At 41.4% G+C, this 20,977-nt stretch overlaps 1 protein-coding gene across 2 annotated transcripts in view; it reads right to left on the bottom strand.

The window, feature by feature from the left end:
- LOC124285481 (cGMP-dependent protein kinase 1-like) overlaps positions 1-20,977 on the bottom strand; it is a 128,145-nt gene that overhangs the window by 4,718 nt on the left and 102,450 nt on the right. For both annotated transcript variants that reach the window (XR_006900827.1, XM_046721725.1), the window contains 5 exons: positions 20,384-20,523; positions 18,740-18,829; positions 15,925-16,066; positions 8,375-8,538; positions 4,485-4,607 (listed from right to left, as the gene is read on the bottom strand). Coding sequence is in view for 1 of the 2 variants with exons in the window: in XM_046721725.1 (XP_046577681.1) it covers positions 4,485-4,607; positions 8,375-8,538; positions 15,925-16,066; positions 18,740-18,829; positions 20,384-20,523 (659 nt within the window). In the remaining variant the exon portion in view is untranslated. The remainder of the gene's footprint in view (positions 1-4,484; positions 4,608-8,374; positions 8,539-15,924; positions 16,067-18,739; positions 18,830-20,383; positions 20,524-20,977) is intronic.

Raw genomic sequence — 20,977 nt, 5'->3', positions numbered from 1 at the left:
AATAGATTGAATACAACAGATACGATACGTTTGTCTGGCTAGCTTTGTATATCTCGAATAAAGAACTATTTCTAGGTGTTATTGGTACTCTGTTTTGTCGTCTTTACGTTGATACATTCTGACAAGCATAAGAGAGGCTGAATATCATCTGAAAACGAGGTTGCAAATGTCAGGTCTCAACGAGTAATCTTCGCTCAAGAATACAGTAAATCATATCGACCTTGAAAGCCGCTGTTCCGGATGCTCGCTCAGAAGGATGCGTAGAGCAAGGTACAAGGTATAAACATTGATTTATCATACAAAAGGCAATATCTTACATAAAAGCAGCTGCTGTTCAACGACAACAAGTAATACTAGACTACAAATACATGATGGAATCCCATATATCAAACAGTCTTCGATCTCACATGTGTACAACGCCAGCCCTGGTTCTAAGCTTAATATATGTTGGTACAGATACAAGCAGGGAGTCGAATGTACAAGATGCCGCCACATACAATCAACGTCCTTGTTACTATCAGCCATCAATATGCATTTTCATAAATGTTTGCCATTTAATGCATGCAATATTTGCAGTTACATGTGGGCGGTATTTTCTCTATATAATGCTTCCAGTATTTACCAGCAGTATTTGCAGTAACACGTAAACAGTAGTACCTTCTCTGATATATAACCAGTTTTGCTTTTTAAGGGGGCAAGACATTTAAAAACAGTTGCCCTTACAACGTCAAACAGTAATTTTAAACATAATAAGGATACGACCTGTCACCTACATCACGCAAAACGACGTACACCCACGCTCTCTCATTCACCCGAAACATACAACCGCAATATGCACTCTCTCATTCACCCATATAGCACTCTCTCATTCACCCGCAATAAGCACTCTCTCATTCATCTGCAACATACAACCACAATAAGCACATTTTCATTCACCCGCAACATACACCCGCAATAACCGCTCGCTCATTGATCCGAAACATACAACCGCAATAACCAATCTCCCATTCACCCGCAACATACAACCGCAATAAGCACTCTCTCATTTATCTGCAACATACAACCGCAATAAGCACACTTTCGTTGACCCGCAACATACAACCACAATAAGCACACTTTCATTCACCCGCAATAAGCACTCTCTCAATCATCTGCAACATACACCCACAATAAGCACACTTTCACTCACCCGCAACATACACCCACAATAAGCACACTTTCACTCACCCGCAATAAACACTCTCTCATTCATCTGCAACATACAACCGCAATAAGCACACTTTCATTTACACGCAATAAGCACTCTCTCATTCATCTGCAACATACAACCACAATAAGCACACTTTCATTCACCCGCAACATACACCCGCAAAAACCGCTCGCTCATTGATCCGAAACATACAACCGCAATAACCAATCTCCCATTCACCCGCAACATACAACCGCAATAAGCACTCTCTCATTTATCTGCAACAAACAACCGCAATAAGCACACTTTCGTTGACCCGCAACATACAACCACAATAAGCACACTTTCATTCAACCGCAATAAGCACTCTCTCATTCATCTGCAACATACAACCACAATAAGCACACTTTCATTCACCCGCAATAAGCACTCTCTCATTCATCTGCAACATACAACCGCAATAAGCACACTTTCATTTACCCGCAACATACAGCCGCAATAAGCACACTTTCATTCAACCGCAACATACAGCTGCAATAAGCACACTTTCATTCACCCGCAATAAGCACTCTCTCATTCATCTGCAACAAACAACCGCAATAAGCACACTTTGATTCACCCGCAACATACACTCTCATTCATCTGCAACATACAACCACAATAAGCACTTTCATTCACCTGCAACATAAACCCGCAATAAGCACTCTCTCATTCATCTGCAACATACGGCCGCAATAAGCACACTTTCACTCACCCGCATCATATACCCGCAATAAGCACTCTCTCATTCATCTGCAACATACAACCGCAATAAACACACTTTCATTTACCCGCAACATACAACCGCAATAAGCACACTTTCATTAATACATAATAGTCATCTAGAAAACAAACCATCTCTGCTCTAACGTCCATAGAGGTACATTCTCCACTGGAAGATAACCACCGCCTTAACTACAATAACGCCCCGGTATCTGTTTACACAGTTCCAATGCCGCTGCATTACCCCAAACACTTGACACTGTCTGTTTATAAAGGAGGAATTAAACACCACCCTGTCAGTAACTCACCATGTGTGTGGCGCATGGCAGCACGCCCAAACAAAGACCGGGGGTAATTTAACGCAACCGAAGGGGAACATTTTTCAGAAATGATTCCAGGCCAGTTTTGGCCATCACAGGGAAGCTTCTACTGATACCGGAAATACAAATGGCGATCAAAAACGTCTGGTCTGCTCAAAAGCCATAAAATGGTCACCTGCATTTTCTTGGATACCGACAAGGTAATACTACGCCTCGGTACTCAATGTTCGAGTGCTGTCGAAAGAAATGAAAACTTTTAATGGCTCGGATACAATTTACCGACGTCCGTCCCGCTCATTTTACACGCAACGTTCCAGTAGAGTCCCCGTTAACTCGTCAACGTAACGCGCAAGTGGTGTCAGTTGAAATCGCTAGTTGAGATATTTCGGATGTTTCAGTTCAACACGGACATACAGAAAGAAACGTTCATTTTTTAAGGATAGAGGAGGCACACGCTCTTTATATATTTGTTTGTTCTGCACACAATCTCATAGGATGCCAATTACGGAGAAACAGGTGCTCGAAAAAAGCACACTTCATTATGGTAGTGTAAGCCAGTGATGACTGAGAAATCTGGTAATTGTTATCACAATGATGTACCTGGTTGAAATGCACGCCGTTTTACCACACGGTATTTGGTTGTAATGAGATGGAAAAAAGTATTCCATCAATTCGGAACGGAATTGCAAATAAACTCGAAACGTAGGAATGAGATATGATAAAAATCTAGCCAATAATATTTGGCACTCTTTCCTTCGTCCTTCCTGCATAATCTTACCAACAGTGTATTTACATATTTCTGTCTATATGAATGATACGTGTATATATATCTAACATATTTTACAGAAAATAGTGTTCATAAAAAAATAATCATAAAATATAATGAAAAGGAGCCCAGAGACGTTCATTTTCAGAAACTGTGGAAATCTTGCATGGACTTTCTTGGATATATACTTCCTTTCAACAGTTTAGACTCACTTAAAACACTCACTATATGTTTTGCATATATATATATATATATATATATATATATATATATATGGTTACACAGAAGATTGATTTCTCCACTAACTTGGGGAACCAACTGCAAACCTTATGCATCAACTTGCTGAAAAGCATGTGCAAATATCGTGCGTAAAGTGTTGGCGTAAAGTGTTGTTAAAAATTCGCCAATTACGAATTTGTTTTACAATACATCAGTTCATGTGTAAACAGTACCTTTAAACAATATGGAATATTTTTGCAAAATCCAGTTTAGAACAGTTGCCTGAAGTAAGTGGCTATATTTACACTAGTGAGTCTACACTTTTGAAAGGAAGTATATTTGTTTCAGTTAAGGTCAGTATGACAGACTAATCTAACCTGTGATCACTGTGACTTACAAATGTAGTATGCTATTGTATCATATCCAAGTGTGAAACAAACTACGTCTCAAACGTGGGTAACAGTCACTTATATATTACCCATCAAAAGTTTAGACTTAGCTTAAATCAATCACTGTATATTTATGTATGTACATATGGTTACAACGAAGATGACCAAACCTTATGCAGATTAATTGCGCGAGGATCATGCATCAAATTGCTGAAAAGAATGTGCAAATAACGTGCATGTGAACAGCTGCGTTTTGGTGTAAAAGTTTGATAAATAATCGGCATTTTTCATTATATATTGAACACATGACAATAAACTTTTCAACGTCACGAATTTGTCTTACAATACACCAACTCATGTATAAACAATACCTTTAAACTGTATGGATTATTTACGAAATTTAGTTCAGAACAGTTGACTGAAGTAAGTGGCTACATTTACACTAGTGAGTCTAAACTTTTGAAGGGGAGTATATATCAAAGCTAAGGTAGCGTTCTGCTAAATCATCATACACCGTTACAGACAGAAGCGTTAAATGACTATACCATGTACTTCCCGATAACATCCCAACCTGTAACACCGATTTCCATCTTCGGTAAGCTGATCATAACAGTAAATTAATTAAGACAGGACTATTTGCTCCGACATCTAGCCCCCACTTATGGTTGTCAGTTAAAAGTACATCCTCTGACCCCCTGACCAGACGGGTCCACTGTAGGTCGTCGGTCTAACATTACATTGCATTAGCTCCTCTCTATCCCACCTAGCAATCCGATAGCAATCAGGTCTACAATGGCACCGCTAATAGCCAAAACAAATGTCCGGTTTCACCCATTTACCTGCATAGCTTTTTAATCAAACTTTGAGCGTTTTTGGTGATTCGCCTTGGAAAGTCTATGGCGTCGATGCCTTTTAGGATGAGGTTGTACGTCTTCATCGGATCTGGACCAGCAAACGGTGGGCTGAAAGAGAACGAGACAGATTCTCAATCACATTCAATTGACTTTTAATCTAAATACTTGTGTCTAGGTTTCATGACTAAACGAATTATGACAGTTGTGGCGAAGTAACGCCGGGGCCAGCTTCCTTCTCAAAGATCCTTTCGTCCTCAGATTTGATTTCAGCTGCATTTAAAAAATGATATTACAGATAATGCATTAAACTTCAGAGCTTAATACAACTGAATAACACCGGCTTAATACAGGAAATATAACCTCGCCTGCATGTCTGTAAAATTTCCTTTTATATTATCAATTAGACAGTCATGTTTACCTGCTACCTCCGAAAAATGTTCATGCAGGAACGTTCTAGAAACCCGGTTTCCCAACACAACGTTGTAGGGACAGTTGTTTACATTGACAAAATACGACTGGTTATCTCACTGCGGCACGATAGGTAAGGCTATATCCTTTAGAATGACGTCCAATCACATGCAAAGCAAGTTGCTGTTTAAAGTAAGTTCTTCACAGGAACATTTGGAGCAAGTCAAGCCCGGGAACTTCATCATGTTGCCACTGGTGCGGAAATGGGCTCCACATGGCTGCCATAACACGTTTCGAAACCTTTACTAAGGTCGTGGATGTTCTTACAAGATCAAACATGTCAGTGAGTGAATGAGTTTAGTTTTACGCCGCTTTTAGCAATATTCCAGCAATATCACATAGGTGGACACCTGAAATGGGTTTCACACATTGTGCCCTTGTGGGGGATCGAATCCGGGTCTTTGGCGTGACGAGGAACGGTTTAACCACTAGGGTACCCCACCGCCACCAAACATGTCAGATCAATTCACATGACTGTCTTTGAAGGTTTCTTGGAAAGATCATGCTCGATTGTACCTAAACATCATGAAATATAGACACCATAGGCTTGAGTTGCTGGACCTGTGCTCAGTATGAAGGGACAGTTAAATATAGGACGACGGTCATCCCTATCGTCGTAACACGTTCACCATGGGCCAAGAAGTGGTGTTGCAGTAGACATCAATGTGGATAATGCTTACTGTTTTTCATATAACATCTACACACGTGTCAACTCTTCACCTGGTACAGTTTGGAAGCCCTCTCAGAGCTACGAGTCATGTTATGGTTACAAATCACAGGTGCTAATGTACACCTTTTAACTGACAAGTATCTACGTAATGGAAGAACCGGTTGATGTGAAGTACAAAGTTTTGTTTACCGGTTTGAGAAATTATTAATTACTTTGAAATCGAGTTTACTCTTCACTCAGAAGTTGCATTAATAAATCAGAGGGGCAGGTTTCTTCCTTCGCACTTGCTGACGAGGCACCGCAATTCTTCCATGAAGTTCCTCTTATAACCAACATGTAACCACGACATGCTAACGAGCACTTCAAAGGACCCGGGGAACACAGGTGTGCACTACGCAAACCTGACTATATTTAAGCTCCCCTTCCCCTGCTGGGGTTATCACCAATATCCACTTATTACAACGGACGTCCGCACTTAGGGTTTAAAGTACAGAGTGGTTGAATGGAATTGTTACCCCCCATGACGGCGCGGTCGGGTTGGTACGAACGCCGGCACTAAATAATCTGAAAACAGCGCACGTAAGCCTAGTCAGCTGTTAGCGTCTGACAACAGATGAAGATAGTGGAACGTAACTTGGGAGCCTGGCGTGGTTCATCATAAGTAATGTCTGTTTAAATTCTTTACATCACCTGTTGGGTATGGTTTGTGGGGACGAAATATTTTCCTCTTCCAGTTCAAGCAATGGTGCTGTTTCCCTATAACTTTAATTACAGTGCGGAACTAGTGGTACTACTTCTTTGAGTGGCATTTTTAGAAGTTGGAGAGTGAGATAAGGGCAAACTTTATGGATAGAAAGCTTCCTTATTCAGGTGATGCGACGTTTCGATACAGATTCTTGTACCGTCCAGGTATCGCAACGTCGCATCACCTGAATAAAGAAGTTGTTCATCTATGAAGTTTGTCCTAAGTGGTACGATGATTTTGGGCCTTACTTTTGTACTGCCATTTACTGCTATAACAATGCAGCGCGATACGTTCTACACTATATTGCATACGTTTTCTCTTCAGTAACATGATTTTCTGATTGTGTTTTATTTCGAAATGAACATTAAAGTCGGACAATTGCACATTGTGACAACTTCGTAGTCAGCCGAGTGAGATTAGTTTTACGCAACTTTTAGCAATATTCCAGCAATATCACGGGGACACCAGAAATGGGCTTCACATATTGTACCCATGTGGGGAATCGAACCCGTGTCTTCGGCGTGGCGAGCTAACGCCTTAACCACTAGGCTACCCCACCGCCCAGGCATATCAGCGTTGTGAAACTTATATATCAGAAACATGATACAGCGTCATTATCTGTTGGAGGGCAAATTATGTAAGCTTTTCCTTGACTTTGCACGTGTTTGTGATGGGTGCCGCCGATTGGGCAGGAAACGCTTACCTTTACCCAAACACCATATGATAATGATTCATTAACACTTGCTCATTGTAAGGTCGGAGTCGTCCAGTCTCATCGACTCATTAATTTCTCATGACTATGGAAAGGTTTTGCCGCTTTTATTTGTCTCTGTCATTGATGAACAAAAAGACAATCAGCTTGTAACCCGAAGAGAGTACAAATTGTATGGATGGGAAAATACTACTGACGCGGAAGAGGCGACTAACGGTATGGTGTTGCTGTTTATTGGATTGAAAGACGCTTATGTAGCCATTAATATTGTATGTTGAAAACGGACACCTGATATTTACTCATTTGGCAGCTTCTCGAAATCCATTAACACCTCCGTGTATTCTTCAGATGGACTCCTGTCTCACTGGATACACCATATAGTCAGCCTACAATCTTCCCTGCTGTGCCATATATAGTTTCAACAGTTATAATTTCATGTAATGATCTGTCGTTCTAATAACTTGGTGTCTTAACACATTTGATTGAAAAACGATTAAGGCTTATTAGAATTTAGCTGAAAGGTATACATCGCTTATGTTTCAGCATCAATTATTCATGACGCCAGACATATATCACACATTGAAAGTTCTCATATGTCCCTGTGGGTGATATGTCCAACTTATAACGTATCCCTGTACTGTCATCCATAGCGAGTGTAATGAAGGTTTGCATGTCTGTTTTATACTACTAAAATGTTGAGGACAACACTATTCATCCAAATACAATAAAATGGCAGTTTAACTGTAGTTATATGAAAGTCCTTAACTTTAAGTTTATGAGAACAGAATACCGACCGAATGAAGGGACCGCCTAATTATCCGTACAAGGAAGATACTGACTTACGTTGTCACTCAGAACTCGGTCAACAGGACCTCGCTAATGTTCAGTATTGTGTTGTCTTTCATCAGATATCCGTGATGTCTTTACTTCGTGGTGCAATATGGTTCGCCTAGAAGTTAAAGCGTTCACCCTTCATGACTAAACCCTGTATCCTAATCCAATATGATTACAATGGATAAAACTCATTTCTGGTTTCCTCCCGACACACCTGGAATATTGCTTAAATAGTGAGTGAGTTTAGATTTACACCGCTTTAAGCAATATTCCAGCAATGTCACGGCGGGGGGACACCAGAAATGGGCTTCACACATTGTATCCATGTGGGGAACCGAACCCGGGTCTTCAGCGTAGAGCGAACGCCTTAACCATTAGGCTACCTCGCCGCCCCTTAAAGCAGTGTCAAGAGAGCAAACTCTTTAACTGAATTCGTGGTGACGTACCTGCCGGTGAGGAGCTCGTACATGAGGATACCGAGTGACCAGTAGTCTGCAGAGATGTCGTGGCCTTTGTTGAGGATAATCTCCGGGGCCACATATTCCGGCGTTCCACAGAATGTCCATGTCTTCCTGCCATGACCAACCCTTTTAGCGAACCCGAAGTCAACCTGGGAACAGAAGGAAATACGGACGCTTTACGCGGGCGATCGAGAATGCTTTCGCTTGAAGATACCCTTGATGATGTTAGTCCCCCAGACATGTGTTTTATCTCGAGAAATACCATCATCTAATACAAGCCGTAATGACGAAAATGGGAAATATATGGACAAGACGATTTCCAATACATGTATCTAACATGACGTTCCACGCTTTGTGATCGATAAAGACTTTCCGTATTGTTCACTATGTTAGACTGTTCAACTATATGCCTTTCACCGGAATTTTAATTCAACTTTCCCATTCCCCGACAGGTTAGGTTCATGGCGAGTGTATAATAATTAAACTTGATGAAAAAGCCTTCCGTGAGAAAAGGGTTAACGCACAGCAAAGAATCTCACTACTCTTGTTCCGACCTTAGTCTGCTGATGTCAGGTTATCTCGCCACAGATAAACCAAAGTAATCTGATGAAGTGTGCGGCCGAGAGATACCAGGGTCATGCCTTCAGCTCGAGGTGAAGGGATAGCTTATTGGTTAATACTGCAAGAACATTGTCTAAATCATACGCTCAGATTTGTACTATAGTATGATTACAACTTGTTAACTATATCTATGTTTGTGCCCTGGGTTTTCATGTGGAAAACATTGTCCACCAACATAGGATACGTTTCGTTGACAGTCACTTAACCAACTTGAAAAAAAACAACAGAATGTTTTATTAAAGTGAATTTGTAAGGAGGCTTCTTTCAGGGGACATGTCTCACAGAACATGTAACTTTCCCCTTGAAGCAGTTTGTGACAGTATCGTGTTTGTTGACAAGGATTCCAGTTATGAGTTCGGCAAAGATGTTTCTTTATGTGGGTAGAAAGGTTAATTTCATGAATTAAAATGTGAACTGAAACTATTGCGAACAGTTATATAATAATCTTCTTTGAGTGGAATTTAGAAGTTGGTGTGATGAACAACGGGGAACGTTCAAATAATTACATTGATAATAAAGAAGTTGTATATCCATAGAACTTTCTTCGTTGTTCAGTAATAAAATCGATGACAGTATTCTGAAAATGAAGCTCGCCAACCTTGAACGATACATGTGCTTTATCTTTTGCCTACCAAATGAACGGTCATGACCATTCGACAGCCCCGTATAATCAGTCATTTTAAATGAACAGCAGTCGGCAGCAGGGGTCGTGATGATTAACGACTTCTGCTGATATATGCTTCACATATGTAGGGTAAATAAACTAATTTGCATCAGCAAGTGAGAAGAGCAGGCAACAAAAGTTTCTTTCAATAACGACCTTATAAGTAAGGGGAAGTTGGTGTAGCCCTGTGGTTAGAGCGTTGACTCGCCATGCCGAAGGTCCGGTTCGATTTCCGACATCTGCACTGAGTGTGTAGCTAAATTCAGGTGTTCCACGCCGTGATATTGCTGAAGTTTTGCTATAAGTGAGGCTATAATATCAGTCGATGTATCCGAGTTTCTGTAGGGATTACGGGTTCAATTCCCCACATGGGTACAATGTGTGAAGCCCATTTCTGGTGTCTCCCGCAGTGATATTGCTAAAAGCGGGGTAAAACTAAACTCAATCACTCACTCACTCACTGTAGGGATTAGCGGAATTAGGAACATGTCTTGAACCACAGTCACGACCATTCTAGCTGTATCACGATGTGAACGGCGAGGACTAGACTAAAGCTTAGTCCCTGAATATATAATATCATTTTGATAGTAAAAATACCCATTTAAATTGAAAAGGAGCCCCAGTGAGATGGGAAATCCCTGAGGAAATCTAGACTTGCTTCTTTTTTTAATGCTTTAGCACTGAAAGGACGGCAAGGCAGTTGGGAAAATAATGTGGTTCAGGGACTGTGAGACAGACTAGTAGTGGTTCAGGGACTGTGAGACAGACTAGTAGTGGTTCAGGGACTGTGAGACAGACTAGTAGTGGTTCAGGGACTGTGAGACAGACTAGTAGTGGCTTAGGGACTGTGTGATAGACTAGTAGTGGTTCAGGGACTGTGAGACAGACTAGTAGTGGTTCAGGGACTGTGAGACAGACTAGTAGTGGTTCAGGGACTGTGAGACAGACTAGTAGTGGCTTAGGGACTGTGTGACAGACTAGTAGTGGTTCAGGGACTGTGAGACAGACTAGTAGTGGTTCAGGGTCTGTGTGAGACTAGTAGTGGTTCAGGGACTGTGAGACAGACTAGTAGTGGTTCAGGGACTGTGAGACAGACTAGTAGTGGTTCAGGGACTGTGAGACAGACTAGGTAAGAACAAGAATCAGACCAAAGCAGTCTAGTGGCTGATAGCATGAGCCTTCGCCGATGGGGTGAGGCGGCATTTCACCAGGACACACACTGTAGCCATCTAATCCCCCTATTAGTCAGTTCATACCACAATATCTATAGGGGACTGGGAACCTACTTTGCCCTGGCATCCCTACCTGAGGATATCCATTAGAGGAATGGGAACCAGAACGAGGTTACCGGAGCAAGCACGCAATTGAAGATCTCTCCTACATCGTGTACTGTCTCAAGAATTAGGGCAATAACGACAATTATGGATACCATCAACAGGAACACTTGCTCGGATAACGCTGACGAAGACCACGTGCTTGTGATGATGGGGAGTAGATAGTAGATGCCAACACTGTCTGCAAACAGTAGGTTATCTGGGCACGAAGCGGGTTCACAACGTTGGGACGTTTCACTGTTGGTGTAGGAACGCTGCGTGTTTTTATCAATGCACGTTTTGATGTGTACACATTGAAACATCGGCATACAATACACAAAATAAATATTCTCATCCCAGAATTTCCAAGATAATTGGTAAATGAGTCATCGCTTATGGCTTGAAATGTATGATAGAAACTTGAATCATTTTGAAAGCATGCCTTCAATCCACACTATTCACTGAGTGAGTGAGTGAGTGAGTGAGCGAGCGACTAAGTTTTAGACCGCTTTTATCAATGTTCCAACAATACAATGGCGGGGAACACCTAAAAGAGGCTTCACATGTGGGGAATGAAACGCAGGCCTTTGGCACGACGAGCAGTTGCACCACAAGGCTACCCCATCGTCAAGCAATACAAGACAGTTACCCGTGAAGATCCGGGTTAGAATTGATCATCAGCAACCAATGCTTGTCGTAAGAGGCGACTAACGGGATCGGGTGGTCAGACGCGCAGATTTGGTTGACACGTGTCATCGTATAACATTTGCGTATATCGATGTTCATGATGTTGATCACTGGATTGTCTGGTCCAGACTTGATTATTTACAGACTGCCGCAATATAGCTGGAATATTGCTGAGTGCGGCGTAAAACTAAACTCACTCATTCACTCACCAGACAGTTCCACACCCACGTCTTAATATAGTACAAAGGGGGTGGGTATTACATAACCACCATCTACTCCGCCTGACAGTAATGCTATCAGAAAGCCAGAGTCTGATAAGTGGAGACAACATGAGCGCCGCTCCATCACCCGCAAGGCCACTGTAAACAGACAAATGCTTTCTTTGCCCATGCCACCAAGCATGCAGCTCCCGTCGACAAGTTAATAATGGACGTCTTATGGTGATAGAGCTGGCAATCCTGGAGAGGGGGGAACTCCAGAAGTGGTGCTCACCACAATCAACCCAAAATATGCCAAGTATGTCGGCAAGGCCATTCTCCCACGTGCTGACTCTGTGGTCAAGGTTAGCTGGGTCCTGTCCATGGCCGCAAGGGCCGGATCAGTTTGTAAATTGTTACTTTAAACCGGTTTCTTTTTACTCCAGTACTTCTACTCCAACCACGTCCATCCAGACACAACATATCTGGACCTGGTCCTCGGGCCTACAGTATACAATCACTAGCCACCGGTCTTGTGCGCGATACTTGGTAGTCTCGAAAATGCTTGTCTGTCCCACAGTCTCAAACGCATTTTTGTCCCTTCCACCGAATCCTTACTGTGCTCAAAAAGTCCTACATGAAGTGAGTCTAGATTTACCTTAGCGCCTAAATCTCCAACCTCACTGGAGGTCGTTTTTAATTCCAATAGAGCTGTTTGTTTCAATCAAAATATTTTTTCACATATTCAAGCTAAGTCTACGAAAGTGCCAAAACATCGGTAAAGGTAAACTTGCGCAAGTATCTAAGGTAATAATTAATGGTTTAAATGAAAATTTCTAAAGAAATGTTATAATAACTGACTGGTGTCCTATCCGGTTATCTAGCATCAGGTACCCTGGATGCATGGATGAATCTTTTAAAGGATAGAATAACTATACATCCTTGGGCTTAGCATTCAGGAAGTCTTGGAGCAAGGCTAGGGTAAAGTCTATATCTGAATCTCCCATCCTCAACCCAGCCCCTGGCAGCGTTATACCCAACCAACTCAATCTGGTTTCCTAAGCATTCCTATTGAATTTTAAGCGCATTCCTTTTGCAGCGTACAATTCCCAACAAAATAAGATCCAATTAAACATTTCCCGATGCCGTTGCTACGCGAGACTCGACGTCCCACTATAAAGCACGTGTAAACACCCCAATAACAAAATAACTTTGAGGGTGTTCCCCCCTGCATCCGTCAGCGTCGGGGGATGGTGTTAATGAAGTGGCATGACGTGACTTATCGCAGTCAGCTGGTCAGATACTTGTGTCGGTTTCATAATGGTCAAAGGTTCTTCATCAAGGGGCAGCTTTCAGCCTTGGGTTGATGGACAGCTTGTAAAATAAATGAGCTGACCAGGTGAACGTTTATTAGAATGAAGGAGGAATTATCTCACGGGTTGTACGGCATGAAGGGTATTGGCACGAACCGAGGAAATATAATTAAGATGCTATATTAACTTGCAGTGTCAAAATGTTAAATAAACTGCTGTAATTTTATCGTGAAAGCGCTGTAGTGGAAGCAACGTAAAACAGAAACACAGTGTATTGGGAAAGGGGTATCCCGGTCTTCATGTTGATTAGAGCACGAGTGGTCATGTAGGTCACCGCAATTCGAGGTACAGAGTTGCGTCCCTTGAGCACACCAGAAACACATCATGGTGGGTTCGAATCCCAGTTCGCTCCAATAATGTTTCTGGGTTGTTAACGCCATACACGTGCTCGTAGGTTTCACAAATGTTGTAAGAGTTTAAAACCTAAATTTACTTTGGGTTTGCCTCACATTCAGCTCACTCGTAGGAACTGAAGCTCTATGTGGGGCATTTAGACGGAGAAAACATAGAAAGACGAAGCTACTGCTAGGTCAGAGCAAGATGACGAAAGGCAGAATGTTTACAGAAAAAAACCCGTTGGCTTTAATCACAGTGTAAAAAAAATGAGCTGGGGCTTGCAGCTTTTGCTGCAATTATTGACCAGGTATCGTTACTTGGAGCATATGATCCCGGGAGTTTCATCAGGTAAACAATTGCCTTGCCTTTGCAAGTGTTTGTCAGCATAACCTGACCTTTAGCAAATACCACGTTTCATTACTATTTGAAAATGCTTCATAAACACATTCTATTAGTCGAAATGGTACAACGGCGATTTTAGTATATTTTTTGTAATTATATTATTCTGTATGAATAAATTCTGAAGTCAAAATAATACTTTGTTTTAAAAAAACACAATTACCAAAATAGAAAAGCAGATATTTGTTTAAGCTAGAAGGAAAGCCGAACCAGGGTCGAAATGGTACACGTATGTTAGGGTTGGCTGACTAGCTAACAAGCAAACACTTTTTAACAGTGACTACTTAACTTTCAGCACGAAATCCCGACAGAAGTAAAGGCCAGCGTTTACTGTAAATCATTTGCCTGATCGCTGCTTGAGTGCGGGATATAATGGAACAAGTCAAGCGAAATGGGCTGCTAATGCCAGTCTTTAAAATACACGCCTTTCCATTCTGTTTGTGCAACACAACCGTTGGAGCAGAGGGAGAACTAGGAACGTGATCTATAAGACGCTGGTGTATGTGCATGCTTGACGATGGATTGCTTGATGATTGGGGAACTTATGCATATCGTTCTGGTACAAATACTTTCTACTGTTATACTGCTAACGAGTGGATCTGACTGCAAGTGCCGAACCGACAAATGCGTTACTGATGACACAACAACAAATACACCTCATATGAATCCTGCACGGAGAACATGATGATGATGATGATGATGATGATGATGATGATGATGATTTCTTACAACTAGAACTACTTGCATGCCTCATGATTTATGCAGTATGTACATGCTACGGACATGTACGCTTCTGTAGCTCCTCCTCCGCCTACTACTGCTACTGCAACTTCTACTATTATTACTACTACTGCTGCAGCTACTACTACTACTACTACTGCTACTACTACTACTACTACTACTACTGCTACTACTACTACTACTACTACTACTACAACTACTACTACTACTACTGCAACTACTACTACTACTGCTGCACTACTACTACTACTACTACTACTACTACTACTACTACTGCTGCTACTACTACTACTACTGCTACTACTACTACTACTACTGCTGCTGCTACTACTACTACTGCTACTACTGCAACTACTACTACTACTACTGCTGCAACTACTACTACTACTACTGCTACTACTACTACTACTGCTACTACTACAGCTGCTGCTACTGCACTACTGCTACTACTACTGCTACTACTACCACTACTACTACTACTACTGCAGCTGCTACTACTACTACTGCTACTACTACTACTGCAACTACTGCTACTGCTGCTGGCTGCTACTGCAAACTACTACTACTGCTACTGCTGCTACTGCTGCGGCTACTACTACTACTACTGCTACTACTACTACTACTACTACTACTACTACTAGTACTTCTACAAATTTGCAATATTTCCATTTTTACGATCAGCTACCTCTATCGTATGTCTTGAGAACGCAAAGTGTATTGGGCATATGTACTTCACTGTATACTTTGTAGGTGAATCCTAATATCTACAGTGTCTTTAATGTCGTTTTTTAGTTGTATCGTGGTGGCCGCGAACGAATGAAATGTTGTATTCAAATGATGGTTGAGTGAGTGAGTTTAGTTTTACGCCGTACTCAGCAATGTTCCAGCTATATTGCGGCGGTCTGTAAATAATCGAGTCTGGACCAGACAATCTAGTGATCAACAGTATTAGCATCGATCTACACAATTGGGAACCGATGACATGTGTCAACCAAGCCAGTGAGCCTGACCACCCAATCCCGTTAGTCGCCTCCTACGACAAGCATGGGTTACTGGAGACCCATTCCAACCCGGATCTTCACGGGTTAACTGATGGTTGAACATAAGGACCTTCTTCAAAGACTCTGTGTGCGTGTGTTTACGTAGGACCAAGTACACTGTAGAAACATGCCTCTCCTTCATAATACCAAGCTTTATAACTCACCAGTTTGACATAACCATCTCCATCAAGTAACAAGTTTTCTGGCTTCAGATCCCTATAGACGATACCCCGACTATGGAGGTAGGAGAAGGCCTCCACTACGCAGGCAGTGTAGAAGCGAGTCGTGTTGTCGTCGAACGACGCTCTGAAATACAGTGAAGACAGTTATCTATGGTTCTAAAGAACTCTATGGAACCACTAATTTCAGTTCGTTACAACCGTAGTTCGTTATATGCATTCCTACTAAAATATACAAGTGGCATGGAACACACAAACGGTTCGGTATAACCGTCAGTTCGTTACAACCGTAGTTCGTTATATGCATTTCTACTAAAATATACAGGTGGCATGGAACAAACAAACGGTTCGATATATCCGTCAGTTCGTTTAACCGTAGTTCGTTACATGCATTTCTACTAAAATATACAAGTGGCATGGAACACACAAACGGTTCGATATATCCGTCAGTTCGTTACAACCGTAGTTCGTTACATGCATTTCTACTAAAATATACAGGTGGCATGGAACAAACAAACGGTTCGATATATCCGTCAGTTCGTTATAAGCGTGTTCGCTATAAACGTAGTTTCCCGTAGTTGGTGTCGTACTGATTGAACGTCATAGCAACGAAATATGTTAAATATTACAAATGGAATTAGTGCATTAACAATATATGCATAGTTGTGCTTCGTTGCATTCACCTTTATACCATTGGCATTACTTGTCTGGCTGCTTTTATTATTTAGAAACAGACATAGATGAGAGTAAATATCATCGTGGACAATGAAATCACCTGATATCAATGATATGACATTAAAACTGTAGCACGGTTCTGAATAGCCTATACAACATTTAGTACAGTTCACGTTTTCAGTGTCATCGTTTCAGTGAGAATAACGTACTCCAAGATAGCTTCAGGGGCAGGTAACTCGCTTCTTCGTGCATTCGGTAAACGTTTTTCGTGGGGAATCGAACGACGGCCTTTAACGAATGCTTTTATCAATAGACTAACCCACCCTCCGTCAAATCAAAAGAGTAGTTTTATCCTTCAGTAAGAACATGTACTCCAATGTAGCTTCAGGGGCAGGTAACTCGCATTTCCTCGCTTGTTCGTGTAATCGGTAAAACGTTTCCGCAAACTGTTGTAAAAACCAGTTGTATTCGAGGTGAATCTGATGAAGAGCTTAATGAAACGTCCCTAGCTATGATTCCTAACCCAGTCACTAAAAGATTAAGCACGTGTTGTGAAAAATACTTTGAAATGTAGATTGAAAAACTTGCCACGACTTTCCTAAAATAACAACCTGACAAAAACTAAACTCATTTAACAAACAAGCTGCTCCGACGTGATGTTTTCTGCAAGTGCTTCAGGTCGAAGAACAACATATCCTACACAAGAATTTTCCAAGCAATCGGAAATGTACAGTTATAAAAATAAACATCCTTGTCAGTTTCAGTGGTGATAGACAGCTACCTACATGTGAGAGTATATACGTTCACACTTATACGGCAGGTGCCTTACATAAACGTGCCATTGACTAACCACCCTTGCTCTTGCAGATGGGAATAGTAGATTTATCCTGCCAGTAAACCGAGTGGATTGTGTGAACGAGAGAAGGTACTTAGTTCAGGAGTTGGTAATTGGCAAGCTGTTGACACAGCTAAAAGCAATGATTAAGTATCTTGTTAAAATGCCATCGTCAATATTATCGGTTATACGACATTAGGAGGAGACAACAAATTAAAATCATAGAAACGTCTAAGGTGACATTTAGAATATATCACTGTTTCCTCGTCCTTGGATTCATCTTCTCTATATGAGGTGGGATGGCAGTTGGTCTCAGTATCAACATTTCAAGACTGATGATATTCACAACTTATTAATGCAAACGTTAAGTAATCATATATAGGTTTGACACCCCAGGCTCAGAAGAGCATAAGTAAATTAATCTTGAATATCAAAACAAATAATTTTCAGTTTAAAACTATAAACGCGTTTTACCTAATGCCTTTAAAGTCCGTGATTTTGTTTGTATAACATGTGGTGGGTAAATTCTTTCAACAAACTACCTTCCAAACTGCAGTGATTGCTGTGAATTGTATTCTAATCGGCTAGTATTAATTCGCATGACATAAACGGCCTGAAGCAGATATAATCAGAACAATTCCGAAATGGAGGGAGCATGGGCTGAAAATAAACACTGTGGATTTGCTTTTAAACCGCAATTAACCGTTGAATGTTTGGTGATAAACGGTGCCCTGTAAAACGGAGATAATGCGCACATGAGTTGTAGAGTCTTGGCGCGTTGTTCGTATCAGTGTTTCGTTAAGCAATGGTATACCATGCTTCATTTATATTTCATGTTTTCCATAAATCCTGACAATTTCTGCTTTCTAAAGATATTATTTAACTCGTGTGGTTATCTTTCACGGGGTTTTAACAGACGCCTAACATCGTATTTTACTCTGTCTTAGCGTTGAGACTAAAAAAATACAACAGTATTTCCCTTCGGTATTTCACGACTGATAAACATTAACGTACTAACCATCACAATTTATTGGACACCTGAACCCTAACAGTCACTACTAATTTGGTATGGGAGAATTCAGATCCAGTATTACCGGGTCCGTTGATTACCAGTGAGACAGTTAACTGTTCTGTTGCTTTATCCGACTTCTCTGCATATGAAGTCGACACGATAAGACAAAGCCAAACAGTTTGTTCAGTAAATTGCCTTTCGCCATTTCACTCAGTACGGCTTAAAAAGTCGATCTAATACCTTGATATTTTAGTCCGAATCGTGAAGAAGAAACTTACTTGTCTCTTAAAACCGTCCACAGTTCTCCTCCTAAGCAGGCCTCCAGCAACATATACAAAAACTTCCTGTCTTTGAATGTTCTGTACAGCCTGAAAGGTAATAAAGCAAGAACATTAGCATACATATGTCAACGATGTTTCTCTTTTACCTGTAAGACGATCATATGTAGTATAGGATCGACAATATATAAATGAACTCTTCAACATTAGCTGTAATGGAAATTTAAGTATGTCGGTTGACTGAAAAAGGTTAAAAACGTCAACCAATGTAGGCAACAGATACCTGATACTTATGTCTTTATCGATCCAAGCCGGTATGAAACTATCTTACATTAAAACGTGTGGTATACTGCGGACAAAGTGGCATCGATCTCATACGATATTATCCGACCACCCTATCAAATTGGCGTTCATGAGTGAGTGAGTTTAGTTTGACGCCGCATTTAGCAACAATCCAGCAAACTCAAGGCGGGAGATTCCAGAACTGGGCTGGTGTGCATGACCTTATCCAGAAAGTCCATAAGGAAGCCAACGTCCAAAACCTTGAGTGAATGACAACAGTATTCCATTTAGATCAGGGCATGTCTGCTTAATTAGGGAGGAAATCCCGAAGTTATGGAAGTAAAGGTTCAGCCCCCACTGGTCATGAATCATAGAACTATGTTTCACATTCACCTCAAAGATGACCTTGACCATTCACATACATGCCACCAACATTTTAGGAGGTAGATTAGCTACAGATAAATATCAGGGACCAGATTTTCGAAGCTCTCTTAGCGCTAAGATAGTCGTAAGTACCATACCTTAACATTAACTTACGACTATCTTAGCGCTAAGAGAGCTTCGAAAATCTGGGCCAAGTAATAGACGTAAACATGGCTCAGACAAAGATGGTCCCATATTTTACAAATAGCCAAATGCTCACCTCACAAATTTGCCTGAGTCAAAGACATTTTGAAAAGCAAGTACCCATCACGGATAAGACACACATTAAATGTTAGATACAAAAATTAACATTAGAATGTGTAACCACAAACGTGACCTTGTCCTTGACCTTGTGACTCATAGACTAGTTCAGCAATACCAGGTCAACAATCTTTGTGTACCATTTGAAAAATTACCGGCGACAGTCAAATTCCAATAGTGAGCGAGTGAGTTTGGGTTTTAAGGCGCTTTTAGCAATATTCCAGCAATAGTACGGCGGAGGAAACCAGAAATGGGCTTCACACATTGAACCCATGCGGGGAATCGAACCCGGGGTCATCGGCGTGATCAAATTCCAAAACCCCCTAAAAGACGTACCTTTTTACCGGGTTGTTGGACCTTTAGCAAGAAACCGTGTTAATGTCGAACATTTTGTAATGCATTTCCTCACATGTTGAGTACCTTAGTGAGTTGAAATATCAGTATCCAAATGGTCGATATTGCAATGACCAATATCTTTAACATCAGGGTAGATAACTCGCATGTCCTAGCCGCTATCCACACATGGAGACCAGGGCCTAGATTTTCGAAGCTCTCTTAGCGCTAAGAAAGTCGTAAGTTAATGTTAACGTATGGCACTTACGACTATCTTAGCGCTAAGAGAGCTTCGAAAATCTAGGCCCTGTACTACAATGCAGACCACCTTGTGAGTGTACGTACCTGACAATGAAGTCTGATCTTGCTTCCATCATGATGCGTTTCTCGTTCATGATATGCTCCTGCTGGCGAGTCTCCACTATGTGATGCTTCTTCAGAATCTTCAGCGCGTATGTCTTCGTGTTGTCGTTGTTCACGTGGACCTGGCAATCAAACACAACCAGTATTATATGTAAGCTATATGTGACGTTCACGTGTTTCCTATCCTAGTCGCTTGGTTCGAGTGAGTGAGTGAGTAAGTAGGTATGGTTTTACGCCGCTTTTAGCAATATTCCAGCAAAATCACGGCGGGGGACACCAGAGTGAGTGAGTATGGTTTTACGCCGCTTTTAGCAATATTCCAGCAAAATCACGGCGGGGGACACCAAAAGTGGGCTTCACACATTGTACCCATGTGGGGAATCGAACACGAGTCTTCAGCGTGACAAGATGACGCTTCAACCATTAGGCTACTCCACCGCCCCAACCTGGTCCGAAAGTACTTAAATACTATTATAGGTTTAATACCACAATAATGTGTATGCTATTCCATTTTTGGCATCCTTTTCAGAAACAAACCCAGTTCTAAACGGATTGTTATTTTTTTGTATCTACCTT

Source organism: Haliotis rubra, unplaced genomic scaffold (assembly GCF_003918875.1).
Source record: "Haliotis rubra isolate DU_JTF1 unplaced genomic scaffold, ASM391887v1 Scf360, whole genome shotgun sequence".
In the NCBI taxonomy this organism is placed as follows: Eukaryota; Metazoa; Mollusca; class Gastropoda; order Lepetellida; family Haliotidae; genus Haliotis; species Haliotis rubra.
Note: the sequence above shows the minus strand (reverse complement) of the source record. Positions and strands in the feature narration are given on the sequence as shown.